This window comes from Hippocampus guttulatus, chromosome 10, assembly GCF_054856545.1.
Source record: "Hippocampus guttulatus isolate MCC_2025c chromosome 10, RoL_Hgut_1.0, whole genome shotgun sequence".
Taxonomy (NCBI): Eukaryota; Metazoa; Chordata; class Actinopteri; order Syngnathiformes; family Syngnathidae; genus Hippocampus; species Hippocampus guttulatus.
The window spans coordinates 4,902,168-4,926,498 of record NC_141270.1 but is presented as its reverse complement, the minus strand read 5'-3'; the positions used below and the strand labels follow the sequence as shown (position 1 = coordinate 4,926,498).

The 24,331-nt window shown below is 42.0% G+C and overlaps 1 protein-coding gene across 4 annotated transcripts in view; it reads right to left on the bottom strand.

Annotated features, from left to right (window-relative positions):
• The window catches only part of efemp1 (EGF-like fibulin extracellular matrix protein 1), a 42,671-nt gene extending 18,358 nt beyond the window's left edge, over window positions 1-24,313 (bottom strand). The window contains exons 1-10 of one of the 4 annotated variants that reach the window (XM_086121968.1): window positions 24,006-24,313; window positions 16,292-16,534; window positions 13,521-13,605; window positions 6,920-7,069; window positions 6,279-6,327; window positions 4,208-4,372; window positions 2,975-3,226; window positions 2,655-2,756; window positions 1,825-1,870; window positions 637-900 (exon numbers count right to left, since the gene is read on the bottom strand). In XM_086121968.1, the coding sequence (XP_085978094.1) occupies window positions 637-900; window positions 1,825-1,870; window positions 2,655-2,738 (394 nt within the window). In that variant the 5' untranslated portion in view covers window positions 2,739-2,756; window positions 2,975-3,226; window positions 4,208-4,372; ... (3 more) ...; window positions 16,292-16,534; window positions 24,006-24,313. Of the gene's footprint in view, window positions 1-636; window positions 901-1,824; window positions 1,871-2,654; window positions 2,757-2,974; window positions 3,475-4,207; window positions 4,373-6,278; window positions 6,863-6,919; window positions 7,070-13,520; window positions 13,606-16,291; window positions 16,535-24,005 lie in introns of those variants that run through there. The other 3 variants (XM_086121969.1, XM_086121970.1, XM_086121971.1) reach the window with 3 other exon arrangements.
• Window positions 24,314-24,331: the final 18 nt, after the last annotated feature.

Genomic DNA, 24,331 nt, shown 5'->3' with positions numbered 1-24,331 from the left:
TTTGCGTTAATATTAAGGTCGTGGCCGAAAGGATAAGCTATGACCTTGTTTTACTCAACTGAAGTGTATTTATAGAGCGCTTTAAAATAACCACCGCTGTATACAGTCAAACTAAAAAGAAAGAACACTTTCAAGATGGACAGCCAAGCACTTTCGCAACAATGTCCGACTATCAAGCTCATCCACACGAATGGGTGCATCGTGTCAAAGCCCAAAGATCAAAGGGGACATCATATGGAGAATTGCATTTTTTTATGACTTTTATACAAATAGTTGGATCTTTGGAGTGCATGCCCATCCATCACATGTCAAGGGAAACAAATGAGTATTTTGTCAAACACCTATAAATGAAAATGTGCTTGCAAGTGATGAATTTTGCAGAATTATGACAATTTACACAATACAGCCCAAACACTCATCTAACTGGTCTCAAATGCATTTATTTATACATACAAATGATGTACTATATTTTTGTTTAACTATCTATGCCAGTAAGATAACTATCAAGTCCTTCGGGAGTATCTATGTCTTAAATTAGGAAAATAGAAGATAATAGGGATAAGGGAACTAGTCTACGCTCCTGCTGACTGCCTGACCACAACACTTAATTTTGCATTTCCAGAAACATGCTCTTACCTCTGCAGATGTTCTGGTTGTCGGCCATGAAGCCAGCGGAGCAGCGGACCGTCGTCAGACCGGTGTGAGCGACCCTCCCGGGAAACAACCGAAGGAGCTGTTGCTGACTGGGTGCTGCGGTGGGCTCTTGAGGGGGCACCTCCTCACCCTCCTTGGTGATGAAGATGCGGGCATTCTTGGGAAGGCACAGGTAGCCGCCGTAGTTGTTGATGCACAGCATGCCTCCTTTGCAGGCGTCATCTAGCAAGGCGCACTCGTCTATGTCTAAATGAAGAAGACAAAAGGGCGGTAAGTGCGCCGGACTGTTCGTTACAATTGAATGACTTTAGTAATATGATTAGATGGACTCTAAGCTTTCGTTTAAGATGTTTCATAAAACTATATCATTTAGCTTTCAAGAGTTACAGCCACTTTTTTTCACCAAGATCCAAAGCATACCACATCATGTAACAAACATTGCACAGGCATGTGTGGCAGTAATGTATTTAAGAGATTACACGATAATATACGGATTTACCATGAAGTAATTCCAGCCATTTTGAAGCTGTGATCCAAAGCATACCACATCATGGGTCTAGTACTGAAGTCTACACTTCAGTCATCTAAGAGTTTCCACAAAATGTTTCATTTAACATATGGAAATTACTTCCAGTTTGGAAGCACAATCCAAGGCATACCACATCATATTTCTACAACTGAAATGTAGAGTAATTACAGCCATTTCGAAACCATGATCCAAAGCATACCAAATCAACCATATATTACCAAAGTGTAGATCTTCAGGTTTCACTTCAGATGTTTTACCAAAATATGGCAATTACTATTAACTCATTCACTCCCAAAGACGTTTTTATACATCTTTTCAGACTTGGTCCAGAATTGGCTGGTAGTGAATGAGTTAAGAAGTTAGAAAAGCATGATCCAAAGCATAACACATAACGCATGGAAAATGGTAAACTCTACAATTAAATTGAGCGAAGAGGAACGTGCCAGACCCTGTGCTTTGTTGTGATTGGCCAGACTATATTTTGGCGGTGTGGTTTAGCAGAAGCGCAATTACCAAATGGTACATGCCGTGTTTTGATCTTACATAACTCTCCAAGAACTTGATTATTATTTAACCTGTCTCTGAAAAAATCAAATAAAATACTGTGAAGATTAAAATAATATTTTGTCGACCAGTCTTACCTTTGCACTGCTCACTAACACTGTCATACTCGTAACCTTCAGTGCACTGTGAAGGAAACACAGTCATGTTAATTGTTGTCATTCTATATATATTTTTTAATTCAGTCTGTTCTAATTAGTTTAAACAGCAGATTTGTTGGTTGTTATTTTTTGGAATATGATTTGTTTTTGGTTTAGGATTACTTTGGTTTTTTTTTTTTTTTTTAATTTTTTTTACATATGAGCATTATATGGCAACTGCAAGATTAAAAATGAGCGTACTTCAATGCCCTCTATGTCACTCACTTGACCACGCCCCTCAAAGGCGCACAGCTCAAGGGCACTGTTGTTGAGGTGACTTTTGACCTGTTCCCATATGCAGTAATTAGACTATTGAAAAGTACCGGTAATTGATTTCTTTACATCACACTCACCTATTATTATTGTGTTTTATTTTGTTTCTAGAACAGATTTATGGAATGGGTGGGAGTGGTATGTGAAAAATTACCATCTAGGTACAGATCAGTTGTATTTAACTTAATATTTAAAATCAGATTTTCTTTTTATTCAGGGGTTTTTTTTTTTACTTCTATGTGCAATGCATTTACATTGGATCATTAAATATGTTTTAATTTGTAACTTTTGTATATTTGAACTCAGTGTTGTTTCAACTTAATTTAACTAAGTTACGGCCTTGGTCCCCAAACAAATTCAACTTGTGATTCAAGGTACTTATGATGTTATTTTCTGCAATCTTTTTAAAACCTATAAGATGGTTATTCATTTTCTGCCATCCATATGACAATTTCTTTCATGCTTATTAAATTTTTCTTTATTCTTTGCTTACTTACCGAGTAAGAGATTGGTTCCTGAGCCTCCTGGGGGAGGGCACAGGAGAAAAGAGCAGCGAGGAGACCCATGCAGATCCACAACATGTTGACGGTCACTGTGGGCTGACACAAAGAGAGAGAGAGAAGTCAAGTTTTAATAGCATGTACGATGACGTCTTCAACCAGTCTTGACATCTCCTGTAATATCATGTTGATGCTGGAGCCTGGGGGTATGTGACCACGAAAAACGAAGGATTGCAGCGTCAAAACCTTGCGGAAATACGCACGAGTTGGTAGAACTTGCCTGGGTTGAAAAATAAAAAAATCGGACGATAGCTTACCTGGGGAGCTCACGCAAGTGGATGCCAATAGGAAGGTCCGACACGGTGGAGATGTTAAGTGTAGTTCTGCGTGGCTAGTGAGCGGGTAGAGCAGCATTTGGGATGAACACGACTGGGGTGAGAGGATGACATGCAGGGGGCGGGAGGCGGGGGGCGGTGTGCCGGCCAGGTTGGTTACAGCTCGCTCACCGGGCTGTAACCGAAGCACACGAAACAGGCTGCAACGGCGACCTCTATCGACTTCTGGTGGTACTGCAGACGTGAAATTCATCATTAATCATAACAGGCTTATCACTTTTTAAAAGATTTGCTAGTCCTTGGAAGGTGAAATTCATAGGTTCATGTTTTCAATACTTGTTTTAAATGATTACAAATACGGTACAATAAATTGAAAATAATCTTTAACCGTACAAATGTAAGCAACGCTCCAGGAAAAGGCTGTGACGGCGTCCTCTAGCGATACGATGTGTTACTGCATACATGAAACGCCTTTTGACCTTTTTATGCGTCATAAAAAAACCGTTTTTTTTTGGGGGGGGGCTATTTAAAAAACAGCAAATCATGTCACCCTGACTTTTCAATTAGTTTAATTTTATTTAATGAAAAAAATGAAAGTCTGTTTTAAAGATTTTTTTGTCAGAAAAAAGTAACATTTTAAGAATTGTTAAAGTAAATAAACCTAAACACTCTTTTTTGTTTGTTTGTTCAATGGGTTCATTCATCAATAATGACCTAAATTAATTCAAATAATTGGTCATTGACAAAAATTTTCATAATACTTTTAAAATTAGGTTATACAAAATTACCTAAAAAAAGTGTTAATTGAAAATGAAATTCTTCACTTTTCCTAAGCTAAAGTCTCCCCCCAACTCCCCATTCAAACCTCAAATATAAATTCAACAATTTATTTAGATCTGTCATTGAAAAAGCCAATAAAGCTCAGGTATAATAACACCAAAAATTAATAGATTTTTGTTATTTTTAAATACGGAAACATGAGTCCCTCACAGAACTACACAGATTATTTGAGTGAAAGAATATAACAGTAGCAATCACACACATTCATCCTCTAATGTTACAACAGCACATAGCAGAGTGCTTACATGGAAAGAATTAATCAGTGATTGCCTTCCAGTATGTTAACATTTGATTAAGCAAAACTGTCACTGCCGCAATATCAAATCTTTGCACTCTGGCACTCATTCTATTTTATAGAAATAATGATTGATTGACCTTTTTAATATTCCTCAATCATCTTTGGAGGGGGCTTGTGTCTTGCAAATGCCGACCTTCTCCCGTGAGAGGCATGCTATGGTCAGCAGGTGGTCAAAGCCAATGATGCGTCAGCAGCTTTGGGGATGTTTACTTGAGGAACATCTGCTGTGATGACGTCACTTCCTGCTTGTCAAAGTGGGGGGGGCGAGAGAGAGAGAGAGAGAGAGAGAGAGAGAGAGAGAGAGAGACCCAAAAAAACAGGCTCTTGCTTAAATGTTTATTTGAGTTGGCAGTACACGGACAAAAGTAGATACAATCACCTCCGCGATGATTACAAATGAATGATTGGTAGTGTTTCAGAAGTCCAACAAAGTCATTAATATGTCTCAAGTATTAAACTTCAAGTTTCAAACTTCAAATCCCACATTACAGTGGTACATTTTTTTGAGAGGCTAGAATGGATTTATGGCACTTTCATTCGGTTAAACTCTTATCTCAAAGCACTACTTTGGTCTCAACGAAGCGCCAACTCCCAAGTTCCTGGGTCACCCAGCTGAACTGTCAAGTTATAGGTGGTCCGTAAGCGGGTGCTAGCGACGTTTCTTTCGATGCTGAAGGCAATGCATCAGGTACTGTTGGCATTTGGAGAGTGGGCCAATCAGTTCCTGATGCAGTATCATCCGCATCAGAACGCTCTTCTTTCATCCCATCATCATCAGCGGTGCAGGAGAGGAAAATGAAGCACTGTTCTCAACTGGTGGTGTGAGGCCCAAATGTTGGCCCAATTCTGGCTTGCTAAGTCAAAAATAAATATCAATGTGTCATATTTAACACAAACCCAATTTGGGACTTCCATATTTTGAGAACCGCTATTTTAAAGCACCAGTACTCTGACTTCAGTATAACGTTTGGCTCCTCTGACCACCTCTTATTACTATGGTATGGCAATTATTGGGCGCTTTAATGGACATGGGAAAATGTGGCCGAGTGTACAGTACACATCACTGTAAGTAAAGATGGCAGCGCAAGCATCTGGAAAGTGAGTGCATGCAAATCCGAGAAGAGGCATCCATTATGAAAGGAGGCTGTGCTTCAAAAAGATTTTTTTGTTGTTTTTTTTAAAACCAAAAAGTGCAGAAGGAGGGTGGCGAGGAAGCGCAGACGGGTCCCGGGTGAGAGGCTCTTGTGTAATCGCAGTGACATCTTCATTGAAGGCGCGCGGCCTCCTTGCCGCGCGCCCTCCCAAAAAGGGCGTAGTTGATGTCGGTCGATGGGCACGGGAGAGCCAGGGGCTGAGGCACCGCGTTTAGCATAATCCCAGAGGCCATTGTGAGAGGAGCAAGTGAACGACTCACAGTTGCCAGCTGAGATTTCACCAAAACACGGCAGAATAGATGTGGACGGGGGCGCAACGAGACAGTGGGGATAACACAAGAGGAGGCAAAAGGGGGAACGGGAGAAGCAGGAGCCTTGAGGAGGGAAAAATGCAGCCCTGTTTTACCCTCTGGGCTCTGAACGGGCCATTTGGGGCCATCTTGCGTCCTTTGTTTGAACGATTTTAGCTATGCTAATGCGAATGATAAATGTCACTATAAAGTGCCTTTGGTGTCCTGTTTGCAATCACGCAAGTCACCATCATGTAAGAGTAATGAAAATCTGAGGTGGTCAAACCGTTGTACACATGCTAGCACAATGAGAAGTCTCTTCAATGAGTTTACTTCATTTTATAAAAGAAATGTTTTCGGTGACATTAAAAGCAGCATTTGTCTCTCTTCAATGAAGGCTGATATAGCAGTTAATAACACAATGAATATACTTTCGTCTCGTGAGTTATCATAGATGTAGTTGGATGTTAAGTTAAACAACTCCATTTGAGGGGAGGCATTAAAGGGTCCACATCATGCTATATGAGGCATCCCACAGTTAACTATTGGCATATGATATCGAATTACATATTACTTTAGGCACAACAGCGAATGGGACCCACTGTGTGAAAGGGGCCACTTTTCACCAACTTTGGTGTAAAAATGAACGTGTTTAACCGGTGGCTGCTTTGAGAAAGTGGGCGTGGCACCGGGTGGCTCCTCACCTTGTGACATTTAACAGTGAGGACCCCGTGGGTTTCTTGGATCTTGGAGCTGTTGCATAGAGAGGAGGAATGAACACGAATACTCAGAAATGGCTGAGTTGAGCATGATAATGGTCCCTTTAATGTATGCAGATCCTTGCTTGTTTTCCGAATATAGTCTAAATCACATCAGCAGCACTACTGATTGTGGAGGTCTTAGGTAGATTAAATTGACATTGCAACACAAAAGCTAGAATCTGACTGGATAATAAAATAAATCTCAGAAAGGACACCCATTGATTCAGTGCAGCTCTGTAGCAACTCTGTTGTTGTCTGCCTGCGTTTAATAATCCTCCATTAACCCGTGCTGGCTAAAGGTTTTGCACGGTGCAATCTCGACAGAGTGAGGATGACGATCAAGCCACAATTGTGAGACAAACTGCAGAATCTCTCCAGGTGATTGTGAGAATAAAAAGCACCTTCACAGTTGCCTGCAGAGATTACCCAGTCAGACACTTCAATGGTGGCGAGGATGTGTCCTACGCATCCACGTCAATTGGCAGCAGATGGTTAACACCGATCACAATGAAGGGACAGCTACGACCGATACACCCCACCCCACACCCTCTTTCGCCCTCTCATGCCAAAAGGTCCTTTGTTACCATGGTGACCAGGCAGAGGCACGTGCCTGGCTATTGTTGAGCTGTATCCTCCAGGGTTGGACCGCACGCCCAGTTAGGGGTCAGATGTCACTCTGGCCTCTCTGTGAGGTCACCACTCGCCTGCCTCCAACCTTTGACCCACTGCCAGCACTGAAACAGTTTGAGAAAAGAGGACGAGATGAACATTTGTTTAACATTTGTGCCCTAAAACAGGAGAGTAAAGGATCTCGCTGGACACTGTTTGGGACACTGGAGAAGAACTAGGTACTGCAATATGTCGCCCTCTTGTGGTGATATGTAACCATAATATTTATGTATTCCTCGGTCATTTTTCGATACAACCACAACCTGCAGGAGAAACGAAGTCCGATTCAAGACTTAATGACCTTTTTTAAGGCCACTTCATTAATCACGGAGTAGGCTAAAATTAATAAAGACCAAGTAGTTGAAGAAATTATGAGATAAAATTGTATGCACATCTGAAATATTCTGACCATGACGGCAGACCAATTACAAATTCTTCACTTGTAAATAACATTTGTGTGTGTGTGGCATTTTTAAGACATTTGAACTGCAGATTTAAGTATTAAGTGACATTTAAAGGCCTTCAATTTGTACTTTTTAGGATCCGCCAACAACCTGCGTTCATTTTGAAAACTTCCATGCATTCAAGGATATTGTCGGGGTCACCGGGTTGTGAAAAAAATGTTGCTTGGATGTCGACAAAAAGGAAAATTCTTAAGTTTATTAAACGGAACAGGCTGACAGTCCCCACTTTGTTAGGCGCTAAATGAACAGAGTGGTTTTGACAGGCCTAACCTCTTAAGCTTTGGGTCCCACTGAGCTCGGCACAGCTAGAGCTAAATGCCATCTGTCCCAAAACCACCACCCCCCCCACCAAAAAAAAAAAAAATACTGTCTTCTCAAAACAGTTTAGCAAATTAGACATAGTAGTACTTGCAGCAATGGTATTTGTAGTAGTAAGAGCATGAGTTGTAGTAGTGGTGTTCATAGTCATATTAAGTATTATTTGTAGTTTGAGTTGTTTTTGCTTTAAGCTGGTGTAGTTTCTTGCTCATCCAGGTCGCAGTAATCCACAAAAGGTTGAATCAAGGCAACGCGACCCTTTCTTCGAGGCAACTGCACTGTTCGTTGAATTTGTTGTGTTTATATTCCTTGTTTTTCAGGAATGACTTGGGCAATTAAACGATTAGGTTAACGATGTGTGGCCCGGTTATGCTATGTCGTTAGCCCAATAGCATAGCCGTCGAAGTCAGATAATTTTTTTTTAAAAGAAAGAATAAAAAGGTTTGATCTTACTCGATTAGCTTAATGATATAAATAAAAAATGCCAGTACACTTTTGTGTTTTATTTTTTTCCCCTCTGTGGATTTTTGGTTCATAGTAATCCGCAAAAGGGTGAATGGAAGCAGCTGAATTGTTTGTTGAATTTGGTGTGTTTTCTTGTTTTTCGAAAACACTCATAAACGACTCTGGCAATTAGGTAAACTACGTGTAGCCCTAAATGCTATACCATTAGCGTAATAGTAAAGTCGAATTTGATGGGGGTATTTTGGGGGGACATTCCAAGTTTGGAAACGACTTTGGCCATTATTCTATAGATTTGCATTAAACTAGCTAAACTGTTTAAAAAAAAAAGGTTGTCATCATGCTGAGAGGGTTCATCCAAGTATGGCTTCTTGTGTTCCTGTAACTCGTTATGGATGAGCCACTCACATCTATTGTCTCCTTCAGTTAGTCTCTCACTGCGACTCAACGGATATTTGGCAATTCAGTCTTGACCGAGTTCATTTACGCTTTGCTGACCTCAGCGTGTACATTGGTCCGAACAATGCCATAATGATATCATCCTGTGAACTTTAGTCTTCGGCTTCATTCAAAAGCGGGTGTCCATTCCGTTAGCTGTCAGCAGACGTTAAGAGAAATAAAACGACCCCGGTGCCCTGTCGGCAATGTGTGCGCTTTAACACTTCATTAAGGCCCTGAGGATCTCCGCTGCACAAGCAATTGTCTTGGGCCCGAACAAAAAGACTGACGCATTGTATCAGCTGGATGTAAAGTTATCAAAGAAAGTCCGATACAATGGCAGGAGCAGCCCAAATTATGAAACTCGTCTGGAAGGGGCCTCCTGCCGTGGAACCGTATTGTACCGTTTGTTGACGGTCCAGTTTCAGACTTGAGGGGTGAGATTCAGATGGGAAAAGCTCATCAGAGCTCATGTGAGAATGCTGTACACTAGGTTTGTCAAACTAATTTTCATCCCAGGCCACATTGTAGTTATGGTTTCCTCAGAGGGTCGTATTAAGTACAGTACTGGTATCCACAATTGAAACTTTATTGCCTTTTCATACACAACTCGTTGTTGGGGGTGCGGGGACTACTGTAAAAGTATAAATTTCTCAGATTTTGATAATAGATTGTTTTGAGTAAAACTCAGGAAGGACTCATCCAAAACAAGACAGTCGTTCTATTCCGAAAAGTACAATTGCAAGGACTGAACTAACAGTGGTTACACTTTAAAAATATATTTTAATTGATTTAAGATGTATTGCAAGCAAATATTAAAAACGATGTACCTAAATACTGTATACGTTTGTTCTTGAAAATTAAATGCCTATGTATTGAACTTTAAAAGTTAAATACAGTCCATACAGAAGCAGTGATTCTTTTGCATACCACTAGAGGGAGCCCACCAGACCGAGAATCACTGAATAGTTTTGCTTCACAAGGCAAAAAAATATACATTCAATGTGACGCTCACAATCTAAATGATATTCAGATTATTATTGAATTGAATAAAAATTAAGCAGATGAATTCAACCATTTTCATCAATCTCATGTCATTTTTCTTCTTGTACCCCATCTGCTGTCAACTGGAATTCTGCAAGTCTCCTCTGGCTCGCAATACAAACATCAAGTGACCAAACCCAGAATATAGGTGAGCCATGATGTTCATTTGTTGTCAATATTTTCAGCCAAAAATTGCATTTTTTGTTCAATTTACAGATGTTACTTTACCTCCCTGCCCACCAAATCCCATCTTCACATAAACCGAAATAGTGACATGCTAAACATTTGCTTGCCACCCTTTACCTCTATTTTTAAATTTAACTTTTTGCTAAAAACAATGTCATGCAGAGGCGATCGTGCGTGACTTAATGTGATGAGGTGAATATACATTTAAATGATTCGCCTCAGAGAAACCATAGCTACAATTTGACCTGCAATAAAAATGAGTTGAAATACCCGTGCTTTAGCTCGTCAATGTCACTACATCGAGGGTGACCCCATGACGACGGCTCGCCATTTGATTTTCTTGAGGAGGTGCACACTGGCGAAAAACAATTGGTATCTCCACGAACTGATTTGCGACATTTGTATCACTCCAGATTTACTATCAGGAGTGGGACAATTTAGAGTGTTCCATTAACCTGCCACGCATGTTTTTGGAATGTGGGAGGAAACCGGAGTACCCAGAGAAAACCCACGCAGGCACGGGGAGAACATGCAAACTCTGCGGGGGCATGCCTGCAAGTATGTGCCAACTGATTAACACCTTCTAAATCACACCATGATTAGGGTTAGGTTTTGGGTGTTGTTTTTCCTTGTGCGTGGTGGTTTCTTGTACCGGTATATCATATTACCATAGAGCCACAAAATGGGACAGTATGATTTTAATCCCAGATCATATTGATCATGTACTAACTACTCAAGTCGAATGACTGTTTTAACAAAAAGTGTTTTGTTTTGGCTTTTAATTACTAATCCCTCTCATCTCCATGGAAAGTTCCCACCTTTGAAAATTCCTATAATTTGTCAAACCTAATTCCATTGCGATCAAATATAAAGATTGTTAATGTGGTTTTCACCTCAAACAAAGCAGCGCACCTTATGTACTGCTTCTGTGTCAAAGCATCAGAGCACGTGGTTGACTGCAGGCTAAAAAGGAATCCTCTGCGTCATCCGAGGGCAGACGGCGGCTACTATTAGCCTTTTTTTTCATACATAGCCCCCCCCCGAATGGCATGCAGTCTGTTGGCAAAAAGTTCAACATTAAATTAGTGCCGTTTCACAGGGTCACTCAATGGCCGTTTTATTGGGTACAGGCAGTTAACGCATGACCTTTACAAAGAGCATGTGTGCACATTACAACAGCCAAACGCCATTAAAGGACAAGGCCACGTGTTCACTTTTGATACGACTCCATTGCCCAACACTGGAAATTAACATTGGTACAAACTAACAAACAGTATAAAAGTAGAGTTGCGAAATATTGTAATGCTTCAAAGTTGGAGACTTTACATAGTAATTAAGAGGACATTTTTGAATGGGACTGTGGTAGTATTTTTGGATTGGGTCGAGGGGCGACTACAATTAACGCATCCTTTCTGCTTTTGTTCTTACAATGAAAGAATCGATTGTTCAATATAACAAAATGCTTGAAAAGAAGAGCTTCCCACTAAATTAGCCTCAATTCCCAGTTAATTCTAACAGAATGGAAGAGTTAAAACACACCCAGGAAATCTCCCGGGAGCATTTCCCGTTAGACTTTATAGAAATTTACTGGAAATGTTGCACCTCTATGCAATCCAATCTAAAAGTATTATTATTATTATTTATTTATTATTATTTTATTTATTTTTAATAAAGTGTGTTGATGGAAAATCTACAATAAGAAACCGAGTTGGTCACATTCTTGCATAACTTTAAGTCTTGCATATGACTAGCAGGGGCGAATAAACGCAACTCCAAAATCACCACTGATCAGGAACCACCCCGGACCCCCCCACCCCCGACACGTTTTGATCCATTACATCATCAAAGAGAGCAAGCCATTTTCAACTTCAGATTGGTCAACAATTTGTGAAAATAACAACCACGTGGGGAACAGCCGATAGTGTTGATTGATGAAATATTGTCAAATTGACCCAATTTGGACATGGGAGGTTTTCGTGACGATATGCAACTTGCTTAAAACTGACTGATAAGACTGTCAAGTATGCTTGTGCTTGCGGGGATAGTTCCATTTGGATTAAAACGGAATGACAAAAACCTCACGTCACCAATTTGCCAGTATTTTCTATACCTTCTTCGATGCCTCCTGTAAACAAGCAGTTGAGCTAAAACACTTGGGGTAACACATCTGGGATGTCGAATGTTTCTGGGACGGGGAAATAAACGAATACATTAAAAACAATGGTAGTAAGAGCACGGTCCACGTTTGGTGAGGACAGTGTGGCATGACTTGCACAGTGACGAGAAGTTATCTTTGAACATCCACTGTGCACGCTGCTTTTGTTCCTCCTCGAAAAAAATATTTCATGACGTTTATCCAGCTCCTCTTGATATTACTGATTTTAACGATTATACGTAAACCTCTCAGCTGATCAAACTACCTGGGAAGACCTTGACCGTGTGATTGATCAGGGACACGTTATCAACATAGCAGGCGCACACACCTGCCGTTTGTCACACGCCCTCTACTCGGCCGCACTCGCGACATTGCGTGACACCAACACGCCAGCTTTTCCTTATCCAAGGTCTTGATTTGCATGTCTCGAAAGCAGATGGGCTGTACCCACAGGATATACTAATGCAGTTAAAATTTTGATTTCTTCTTCCGCTCACATTCCCAAAACATGCATTGAAGTTTGAATTGTGACTAAAGCACTGGTCGGTGTGACTATGAACGTGCCATGCTAGTGGCTTGCGACTCGTCCAGGGTGTACCCTGCTTGTCGCCCAAAGTTGGCTACGATAGGCTCCAGCTCACCCGTGAAAGTAGATTTTCTATAATGTATATAACTCATTTTGCAAGGGGGTTGGAAACTACAGCCCGTGGGCCACATACAGCCCCACAGGAGCATTTAATGAGGCTCACCATTCGATTCTAAAAACAAATTAAACAGAAGAAACGTTCAAATCATAAAAATTACTCTGACCATAGTTTAGAGGCCAAAAAAAAGGTTGCCTCTGGGTAAATACTAAAACTTCCCGATTGGAAAACATCTCCCCTGCATACCGCAAAGCAATAAAGCAAATGAATTTACACACAAAATTTTGTTAATCACACTAGAGCTAGTCATTATTTTACTACTTAAGAAGCGCCAAATTTTACCCGGACAAAAAAAAGTGTACATAAGGTGGTCTACACCACCTTTCACACGTACATTATTATGTGGCTCTTCTAGTACTTTGTTATTCGATGACAAACGCAAGTATGTTATTTTTCGACTGAAGCATATTTCTAAATTTTTTTCACCAAATTAAAGAAGCGCCAATACATGAAGACTAACAATGCAGGGCTGCGATGAAGACACCCCCCCCCCCCCAAAAAAAAACGAATGCTTACACGCTAAGATTTGTTTAATTTCACTTCAAGGAAGGATTGTGTGCACAATGTGCTTTTTATTTTTTGTTTTTTTTTGATTGATGGTCTCTGTCTGTGTGAGCGCTGACCAAGCAACGCAAACCCCCCCCCCCCGCCCTTCCAAAACACAACCTGAAATGCACACGTGTATGCTATAAAAGTGGCCATTTTATAGCATGTAGTCTACAATACATTCACTGATGAAACTTACCTTTTAAACAATCACGCTCACTCGGTTTGCTGGGAGCAACTTTAGTCTTACATCGTTCCATTTTGGCTTCCCTCCATGGCACACACTGTCGAATCACAAGGAACAAGCATTAAAAACATACATGGTTACATGTTGATAACATGAAACGCTAGTTTTTGGCCCCTCTGAAGCTTCCATAGTTTTTTTTTTCTTGGTCATCATCAAATGCCAAGACATGGCTTCACTGTCTGGCTTGAGGCCACCTCGGCACAAGCAGCCCAGTATAATGCTGACATTCAGGTAACGTCGGCCAAGTGTGTGTGGGTGGGGGGGGGGGGGGGGGAGGCTCTGTTGATGCTGAAACACAAGTGCGGGTATACACTTATCTCTAGTGAGGTCTTTTAGTACCCATCTAGATTGAGGATGTTCCAAGTCTCCCCCCCCCCCACCCTCGACTAAGGGCCACATTCAGAAAAATATATAATAATAGTGGGGGTGGGGGAAATTCACTAAGTGTAAGGCCATGATGGTAAGACCAATTCAACATGCGGTAGGCCAGCACAGCCAAGCAAATGTAACATTTATGGGAGAAAAAAAAAGTTGAAATCTCACTTGCTGTTATCCGTGGGGGAAAAAAAGCTTCTTCCACAACGACTGCAGTCAGAACTATTGAGGTCCACGATATACGAATTCCGAATCATACACTCATTCCCAACCCCCTAATCACAATATACGGATTTTTTGTGGCTCAACATGATTTTATTTTTGATTTGGAAAGAAAAATGAAAAAAAGACTCGTAAACGACCCGCAGACATTTCCGTTTTTTTGTGAATGAAGCATCCATCTGTCCTCCATAAAACTGCTTGCTCTTTGTACAGCATCAGTTTGTTGAGATTTTGTTGATTCCTATATTATTAATACAAGTGTATATACTGTACTACGTTAAGATTGCTGCTGAGCGAGACAGTTTCTCTCATCTTTCTATCTACTGAATATATATCGATGCACAAGTATGTTTCAAGATAGTATTGCGGCAATATTGAGCATTTCCATGTGCTTAAAATGAACAAGGACCTCGAAAATAGAAGAAAAATGTTCCCCCGCCCCAAAAGTCTAAACACAATAAAACGATAAGTTTCGTGAAAAAATAAATAAATAAATAAAGGGGGGGGGGCAAAATTATGCAGGCAGGTTTTTTGGGGGTGCGGAATCATGCCGCATGTCGCTGAAAAAGGTGTGGCTTGTAGGATCTGCAAAAACAAACTCCAACCTCCATATTGGGTTCCATATTTGCACGTGTCTTGATGCTATAAGAAGCCAAAACAACTATCATCGAAGTTGGACCAAACAACGAAACCTTTTATATATTTTTTTGTGGTCCATATGTCCGATCGTATCAGCCCAACAGTCCTTAGCAACGCATGCAAATGAGCAGCAGGCCAACTGATTGATGATGCAAACCTCCTCGCTACAGCCTTGTTGGTGACCCCTGACTCCTGCTGCCTCCGGGGGTTAAACTTATTACCCTTTGACCTGTGTGACCTCTGCTGTAAAAAATAAATAAATAAATAAAATGAAAAAAGGTGCAAGGTTGAAGGATGACCGCCTCTCCGGCCAGAGCGTGTCCGGAGGGGCTGACCATCCAGAACCCAAGAGGGATGTGACCCCGGTGCTGCCACACACTCCCTGGATAATACTATGAGCAGGTCAATATAAGCTTGTGTGTGATTTGGGATGGGGGTAGGGTTTTTTTTTTGGTTTTAAAGGATGAGCAGAATATCTGTAATTGGGTGTCCATATGGAAATTGAAGAATGTATGTACTGTATTTCTGATTGTACTTCTTGATGGGATAATTTATCTTAGGTAATGGTGAAGCTGTTGGAATGGAAATACGTTTTAGCTTGTTCCTCTTACTCCTTTTATACAGTAGATTATTTTTGATGAGGTTTCCAAACAGCAGCTGGACCGAGACACTACTTTCAATGAAGTTAGGGTGCAAAAATATGGAGGGAAATGGCCAAACCATCAGCCCAGTTGAGGCAAAAATTGTAACTAATAGTTTAAAAGAGTAAAACTAAATCACAAATACTGAATGAGCTAACAAGCAGAATTGTCCATGGGAGACACGCGGAGTCCAATTTGTAATCCAAAGGGCGTATTGGGTGCTCGCCAATACGGCACGTTAGAGGCAAGCCACTGCGTTCCAGCAGTCAAAGTCCTGACTCACTCACTCTTTCCAATCCATTTGGACATACAACAAACTACAACAACTGTGAGAAATTTCGCTTGCTCACTTTTATAATCGCCGCAAAATGCGGATGTGGAACAAGTACAAGATAAATAAAACACACAGCCAGAGCACTTTGATGGATTTCAGTTTTTACAAAATATTGAAATGTATTAATAGCAACCAACTGTTACCCATCGCAATTTTGTGTGTATTTATTTATTTTTTGGGGTTTATTTTCATCACAGCTCCTGAGGTTTTTATTCGTTTCGAATCGCATGGCGGGCCAGATAAAACACTCCCGCGGGCCACATGTGGCCCATGAGCCATAGATTGTCCACCTGTTTTCTATACAAGAGGTTAAACAAAAAAATATATCTAACAGTACAAGCAGATGTAGGTTACAAAAAAAGTAAACAAGCATGGAGGGAACCCGGCATATCCACACGCCATGACCGCATACACGCTGACCTATTAGGCGAATCACGAGAGGACATCCAACAATGCAGGAGGAAAACTTTACGGGTAGAAGAAAGTATACAAGAGAAAAAAGGGAATAGTACCGTCATGAAGCATCCATGAGGAGGAAAAGGAGCTGGAGGGTGGGACACCTGCAGACGCTGGCGTGTTCTCTCTCTCTCGCTCCCTCCTCAGCCGCTGCTCCCCTCATGGAGCAGAGTGCATGTATGAGCCAGGAAGAAGTGAGTTTGTATGTGTGTCAATGGGGGATCCGACCCCTCCCCTATTCCTCTCTTCCTTCTTCTTGGGACTGCCTCCTCGACGGGATGAAGGAGTAGGTGGGGCCACTGCAATAAAGCAAACACACACACACACACCATTTTGCTATGCTCCTTCATTTTCACATTCTTTCCCGCCTCATGCTTCCCTCTCAATCCCGAAATGCACCCCCCCCCCAACCCCACCCACTCCTTCCCTCCACTCTTGACTGTACGATCATATTAACACGCTCCCATTAATCCTGAGAGGGATGCATATGCCATTTTATGGCTGGTGGTGGTCCACAACCTGCTCCACTCCGGCACGTCCCATCGTGATTGAGCGGGATGGTAAAAAGGCGACAGTTGTGGCGGAGAGAAAACCGATATAGGGAGATGAGGAATGGAGGAGAAGAGTTGTGCCAAGATGAACAGCAGCAAAGGCTTTTAGGTCTTCCTCTAGGGTCTCGCATAGTGCCAACATCACCCCCCTCCCGATCCCTGTCCCGGCATAAATCATTCCCATAACCCGCCGCTACATGTTACATTCAAAGTATTGATTTTCCTTCCCCGACCGCAGCGCTGATTGCGAGTAAACCCTTTTGCAACAGTCACAAACAGGAAGTGGCAAAGGAAAATCAGAGGGGGGGGGGGCAAATTGGCGGACTAGCAAGATGGGGTTCGGTGCCCTGCTGCAACAACGTAGTTTTATTTTCATGGTTTAGCCACCTGACATACATCCATCATTGTGTCGATTTTAACACCTCTTGAGGACAGACTCAAAGTATGTTCAAAATCACCGAGGCAAATGTGTGGTTTTCTTCGTTGCCGTCCATTTCTTACAATAAAATTCCTCTCCGTTTACATGTGTCGTTTTTTTACTGTATGTTGGTACTTGCTCCTCGAAATAGAATCACTAATAATCAAATGAATACCCTCACAAATGATATCTAGTGAGAACACTCTTCAAGGAAAGATAGGGTTTCCTGTATTACGCTCTTATTCTGAGAGATAAAGATAGACAAAGTGCACCTTTCAAATGGCTTAGCGATCAACAGACCCTCACTAACAAATATCACGTAAAACGCTCAAATTATTTGGGTGCAACAATAAATTCCTAATGCTAACAAGGCCCTTATTCTTCATAATGCTTTACATGCCTTATAATCGACAGGATGAGTCGCACCCTTTGTGTTCAGCTACCATGCACACGTCACATGAACTGCTTGAATAAAAAATGTGCAAAAAAAAAAAGTCATAAATGCAGAATAATTTGCCATCAAGGCCTTTTCACACTGCACTTAGGGTGTTTGTGCAATGGAACAATATCGCGTGACACAAGGTGGGCTTTTGTCATAGAGGTTAGAAATGTTCAACTGTGGAGCAGCATCCCAGTGACGTCACAAGGCCCATTCACAAAGGACCAGAAGGAAAAGTATCAATTCTACTTCCCGGTTGACTGCAAAGCAACTACAGCCAAAAATGGGCAAGCTTGCGTAGCGCCTGCCAGCTGATGAACACCAAGAAAACGTCATGTTAAAAGGCCCTAATGAATGTCTTGTACTATTTTAAGATCTACAGCTGTTTGAATGTTATAGATGTTATTTTTCCAAAAGCCTATCTAATAACATTTCCTCTGTCCACCTTATATATTTCCACAGGGCCGGACACACAAAACAAAAACAGGGTGGCCGCTGTCCTAAGATTGAAAGTGACCATCAGCAGGAGCAACCGCTGCCGTTTCCATGACAGCACAGCTGAGGACACTTTGCCCTTTGACCTTATGGACCACTACGTGTGCTCTCAGGCGCTGACCAAATCAGGGGTCAATTAAAGCCAAGGTCGACAGGGGTCAAATGTTAATGACCCCCTACTCTCCGGTTACGCAACCAAACAGTAGTAAAGTGCCCCCGAGAAGCATCATTCATCCTAATCAGTGCCGCACCTTGCGCAAATAAGACACTACGCTCCCTGCGCGTGATGGATGCATGACATACGCAAGATGCATGGGGGATAAATGTACACATTTACGTTAATGAAATGTGAAGGTCATTCATAGGATATACCTGTACAGTGAGCCCCTGCTTTATCGTACTTCATTGTTGGCAGCCCAAGTTTTCATGGATTTTTTTAAGCGATCTTGATGGGTTTTCACAGGCAAGTCCGAAATTAATGTTGCTTGCCTTCAATGTAGTGTCACGCTAAGTTGCACCATGCGAAGCAGCACTGTGGTAAACTGTAAAAGATGCAGTGGTAATTACCAGCAAGAAGAGGAGGCAGAGAAGGTCCCCAATGGAACTCCAACGATGGTTCATTCGCACAGGACAGAGAGAATATGTGCCTGTGAGTAATGTTGGATGCTTTGTTTGTGTTATTACTCTAATGTGTTCAAGTCACAGTTGTTTGAAGGCTTCATCCGCGTCTATATTTGACATTGTTAACCTTCGGCTAGCATACTTTGATTTGGAGATTTGGTTGAACATTTTTGCATTTAAATGTACAATGTCCAATTCTCTACTGCTCTATGTTCGGTTTGTATAAGACGTGATGTTTGTGATGCATCTTATTTGAGAAGCAGTGTGATGCTTGTATTTCAAAGTCCGTGGACTGTTATACAGTATCTGTATTTAATTTCTGGATGGTTGTTTTGAAAATATAGCTTTTTAATCTTGCACAAAATCAATAAATTACAAAAAAAAAACACAACAATAACTAATTAAAACTTTTATTTTCCGTACGAGAGAGTATCCTGAAATTCAGCAACAACATCTGGTGTGACGTATGAAATACAAAGCACTTATCAGACAGGGCGTGAAGCTTGGCAGCCTTTCTTTACAAACAGCCACTGTGCCGACTTGTGTCGAGCTATGAAGCTGTTGCCCATGACAGCATATCCGTCCCAATCTGTACGTCGGCAAACCCGCCGCTGTCGGTCGCAGCTCATGCCTACTCAAACGGACTTGCCAACATCACACGGCAGCCAGCGCTTGACCAGACTGATACTTCAATACATAAGATATTCCCAAAAGGGATTCATTATTTTTAAAAAGCCACTTGTAATATCAGTTAAGAGTGAAGAAAATATTCTGTATACATTTCCTGCAAAAAGAAACAAACCGACTGTATTTAGCAAGAAACATAAACGTACCATTATGTACTGTACTTCAGTGGGCCATGAAAAATGATGTGGCAGACCAAATATGGACCCCTCGGCCAACAGTTTGTTAACTCTCACACACACACAAAAAAAATAAATAAATGGATTTTCTGGTAGCAACAAACAGGGAAGGGTGGAGTTCACTCGTGGCTGATGTTGAAGAAAAAGAATAACACAGTCTTAGGCGTTGAGAAACTGGGTTGGGATGGAATGGGCAAAGACAGATGAAGGGGGCGGAGGAGGCGATCAGAGGGGTGCCAGACACAAAAGAGGCCAGGCCGCGGCCGGTGGCACGCGATGGGCAGATTAAGCGGCGTTTCCTCCCCTAACTGAAGCATTAGGACACCTGACTGAGTCCCGCCAATGGCAGCCAGCCAAGGATTTTTTTTATGCGTGTGTCTGTATGTTTGAGATGGGGCGGGCGGGGGAACTGGGGTTCGCCTTTCAGCACTCCTCAACAACACAAAGAGCAGTGGGGTGGGGAAATAAGGGGTGGCTTGGAGTGGAGATGGGTGGGGTGGTGGGTTCAAGCCTTGCCCCTCACCATCTGCTACCCAGGCTAAGTGAGGACAGAGCCGGACGAGCAATACACACACACACGCACCTGTTTGTGTTTCAGTGGGCGGGTGGGCGTTGTGGCATATGGGCAGGGCACCGTCCTGGCACCCACAGACAGCTCGTATTAAAAGAGAGTATTCCCTGAGCCCCTCCTCCTGCCACATTCCCAACCCTTTCCAACTGATGCCAGCCAATTCTTTATGTTTTGCCCCAGCTTGATTAAGACATCCATGATTAGAGACATTATGGCCAGAGAGGGAGGTGGGCGGGGTGGATCATTTATCCACAAGGCTTTTACTGTAAACAAACATGGACCACTTTTGCCTTAATGCCACATAGCTACTGTAGCTCGCAGTGCTAGTGCTAATATTTTCATCAACGAGATCAGGGATTCTCAACTGGTGGGTCGTGACAGGTAGTAAAGATTTGCAGGGGTTCCTGAGGTGTTTAATAAGGTGCCCTAAAATGCACTTTGAACATGTAAGCCTAAGAGGATGCAGTTAGAATATGATACACGCATTTTAAATTATTTTTTAACGGTACATTTCTTCTTAATGTGGCTCATGATTTAGCTAAAACAGGAAAATGAGACATAGCAGCGAACAATCCAAATGCTTGACAAGAGCTGATGTGAATGAAAAGGTCCTCATACTGGGTTGAAACAGGGTCCGGTGACACACTTCTAACCACGCAACTTCACCCAAAAAAAATAAAACATTCATTTTCAGGTATTTAAAAAAAAAAAATTAATCCAGAAATGTGTTTGCAATAATACTTATAATAACCAAATATGTTCAATGTACCGGTGTCTAAAAAGCGAGGCGTGGAATTGATCACTTTTTTTTCTTCAATGCACATTGTGCTATGCATTTTGGTGTGTGTGTGTACACCTTGCCTACCTGGGAACAGCATACGACATGCTGTACTGAAGACTCAGCTCCTCCCTCGGTCTCTCAGTACAGCAGTAATATTGGGTAGCCTTTAGAGCATAGGTGTCAAACTCAGGTCCTGGAGGGCCGCTGTCCTGCATGTTTTTCAAGTCGCCCTGTTGCAACACACCTGATTCAAATGATCAGATCATCAGCAAGCTCTGCGGAAGCTTGACATTGAACCTGTTCATTTGAATCAGGTCTGTTGCAACAGGGAGACTTGGAAAACATGCAGGACAGCGGCCCTCCAGGACATGACCTTGACACCTATGCTTTAGAGCAAGGGGTGTGCAAACTTGTTCCTCAAGGGCCGCTGTGCTGCCCGTTTTCCTTCTCTCTCCCTGCTACACACACCCGATTGAAATGATGAGGATCGTTCTCATGCTTCTTCACAGCTTGCTGATGAGGTGACCCTTGGAATCAGGTCTGTTGCAGTAGGGATCGATGGGAAAACAGGCAGGACAGTGGCTCGTGAGGACCCGCTTTAGAGGATAAAGACAATATGCCTGCGAGCACCGCTATGATCAGTTTTGCTGCTTGGAAAAACTGGTAAGCAGGGTCATTTGTATCTCAAGCTGCCACTGTAGTTGACCTGTTCTACTTTTGTACTCAAATATTTCTGTGACCACTTAAAATGGACTTTGGAGAGTCCACTGCATTTGATTTTATAGCAAGTGAAGTGATATGTCTGTTTAAAAAAAAAAAAGAGGTCAGAGAGGCAGACAGTTCAGTCTTACTGAGAAATAATCTGAAAACACCAGTAATCCTCCACACACACAGAGTCCTTCTGGAGGGTGATGCGACGGCGGCAGTAGTCTAGCGTGGCGAGGTGTGGCCCGGTCTCCGTTTAGCAGTCTCGCGTCTGTCCGGGCTTGACACGCAAGCCGGGCTTTACAGCTGCCAGGACTCACACTGGGAGATGAAGCGCAGTAAAGCTGCCCACGGTCACCCAATGAGAATAATTGCCACATTTTTTTGGGGGGGGGGGGTGTGTGTGTGTTTGTCCCCTTACAATGTAGACTTTGAGTGCAGGTCACTGAACTCATTCAAGCAGAGTATCAGAACAAGTGGCTTAGATGAGTTGCCGCTTAATGAACGTAAAATGTTTACATTAATAAGCACTATTTTCCTCCCAACACATGAACACACGCGCACAAAACTGATAAGTTCACTGAAGGAGCAATTGCAGCACACCTGCTCTGAAAGAGCACACAAGTACGCTCACGGTATTTCTGGAACAATGAAGCTGCACTGAAGCTCTTTCCATTACAATAAAAAGTGAACACTTGAACGAGCTGCAACAGTACAGTGAACCCTCGACCTCCGCGCTAATTTGCCTGTAGAAAATTATTAAAAATGATCTGCTGAAAAACGCACCTATTCACACCGATTTTAGGCTTGACTGCATACAGCGTGATGCAAGATTCCTGTAGAGGTCACACAGGCAGGCGAGGATCCCTATGGTGTTGACGCCAGGAAAAGCAGGGTGCTAAACGTCTCAAAATGATGCAGAGAAAGGTCCGGAAATCTACTAGAAGTAGCTAACAGTTTTTTTTTTTTGGCATTTATATTTAGTTCTCCATTCAATTAATTGATTCAAGGTAGCTACATCTACTTACTTAATTGGTTAATTTAATTGTCCAATTCAAAGTAAAAAAGAATGTACATACAAGCACATTTTAGGAAAAAAATTACCGTGCCCTTATGTCAGTGTCCAAAATCAAATCAAATGTTTGTCCAATATTCATCAATTACTGTAGGCGATTTAAACAATGTTATTTGTACCATGATACGCATTTTTTTTCTCATTGCAGAGCATGTTGTTCCCTCACTTCTGCAAATAGTGAGAGTTTCTCTGTGCTGTAGGGTTGAAATAAATGGAGAAAACTCGCCTTTTATAGAATGAGGTGAGTGCAAGCGTGCAGAGACATGTTCTTCCCACAGACCAGTGCACGGCCCAGCTGCATAGCCAGGAAATAATCCAAGCCTGACACCACCTGTCAGCAATAAGTTACTTAAAATATAGTAGTAATAATAGTAGTAGTAGTAGGAAGTAGTAGAAAACTAGTACTGAGAAGAATACATAAATACTTGGTTACTGTACTTTTCTCAGTTATCTGTACTTCAAAATAACATTTTTTTTCTGAAGCCTCAAGTTTTAGTGCCGACATTTGAACTTTCTACTCTTTGTCAAAACAGGATCGTAACTTTTAATACAGCAGTGCCTTGAGATACTACCAATGACATAACTGAACTAAAAAGGCCACGTTTTTGTCAGACTGCATCAAGTGATGCTCCTTGTGGTGGCAGTATAAGACAGACAGACATACTATTCAGTGAGGCGTCATTATGAATCCCATTTGTTTTTAGACAGGATGAGCCCAGAGGCAATGATTGGCTGCCGCATTCAAGCAGAACTGCATGCAGCAGCCAATCATACTGCAGCGGAAAGTGTCCTGCCTGAAAAACAAGTGGGATTCACAACCTTCGAGTCCTCACAGCTCATCAGGGCGGCACTCACCAAAAACAAAACCAAAACCAACAAAAACCAAACAAACAACACTGCAACAAATATGCAAACAAGCATTGACATTAACCTAGCAGACTGAAAGGCTAAGGTATGGCTCTTTTAAAAATGATGTCGTATTCTTTGTTTTGGGTTTACTTTGACAGCAAACTTCAACTGGGAGTGGTCGCAAACAGCTTGAGGCCTATTTTTTTTAAAATCATTTGTTAAATTACTCAAACAAAATTGCTATTGGATATCAATGGCAGTGAGTGACATTCTTTGTTACTTTTGTACTTGAGTGCATTTCTGAGCATGGACTTTTACTTCACTCAGTCTTAAAGAATGTGAGTACTTTCGCTACCTGCTTTCAACAAACACCTTGAAAGTTTTTCTTTTTTTTTTTGTTACCTGAACTTTGTCTGACGTTTTCAAGAAAGTGTTCCTCGGTAGGTCGTGACTCCGTTGAATTCGGCCACGGCGAAGCGAGCCGGCGCCGCCGCCACCACCACCACTCGGTGGCTGCCCACCGGCAGGTGGTGAGGCTCACCGGGCATCTTGGCTCGACGGCCAGTCATAACGGTTCCGAAAAGACACCCAAATACGAGTAATAAACACACCTTCACGAACATGTCGAACCGAACTTACGTTAAGCCGGCATGTTCCCTTAGCATGGGCCAGAAAAGCGAGTTTGGAAGACTTGTAGGCGAGTTAAACACACCTGCGTACTATTAGCT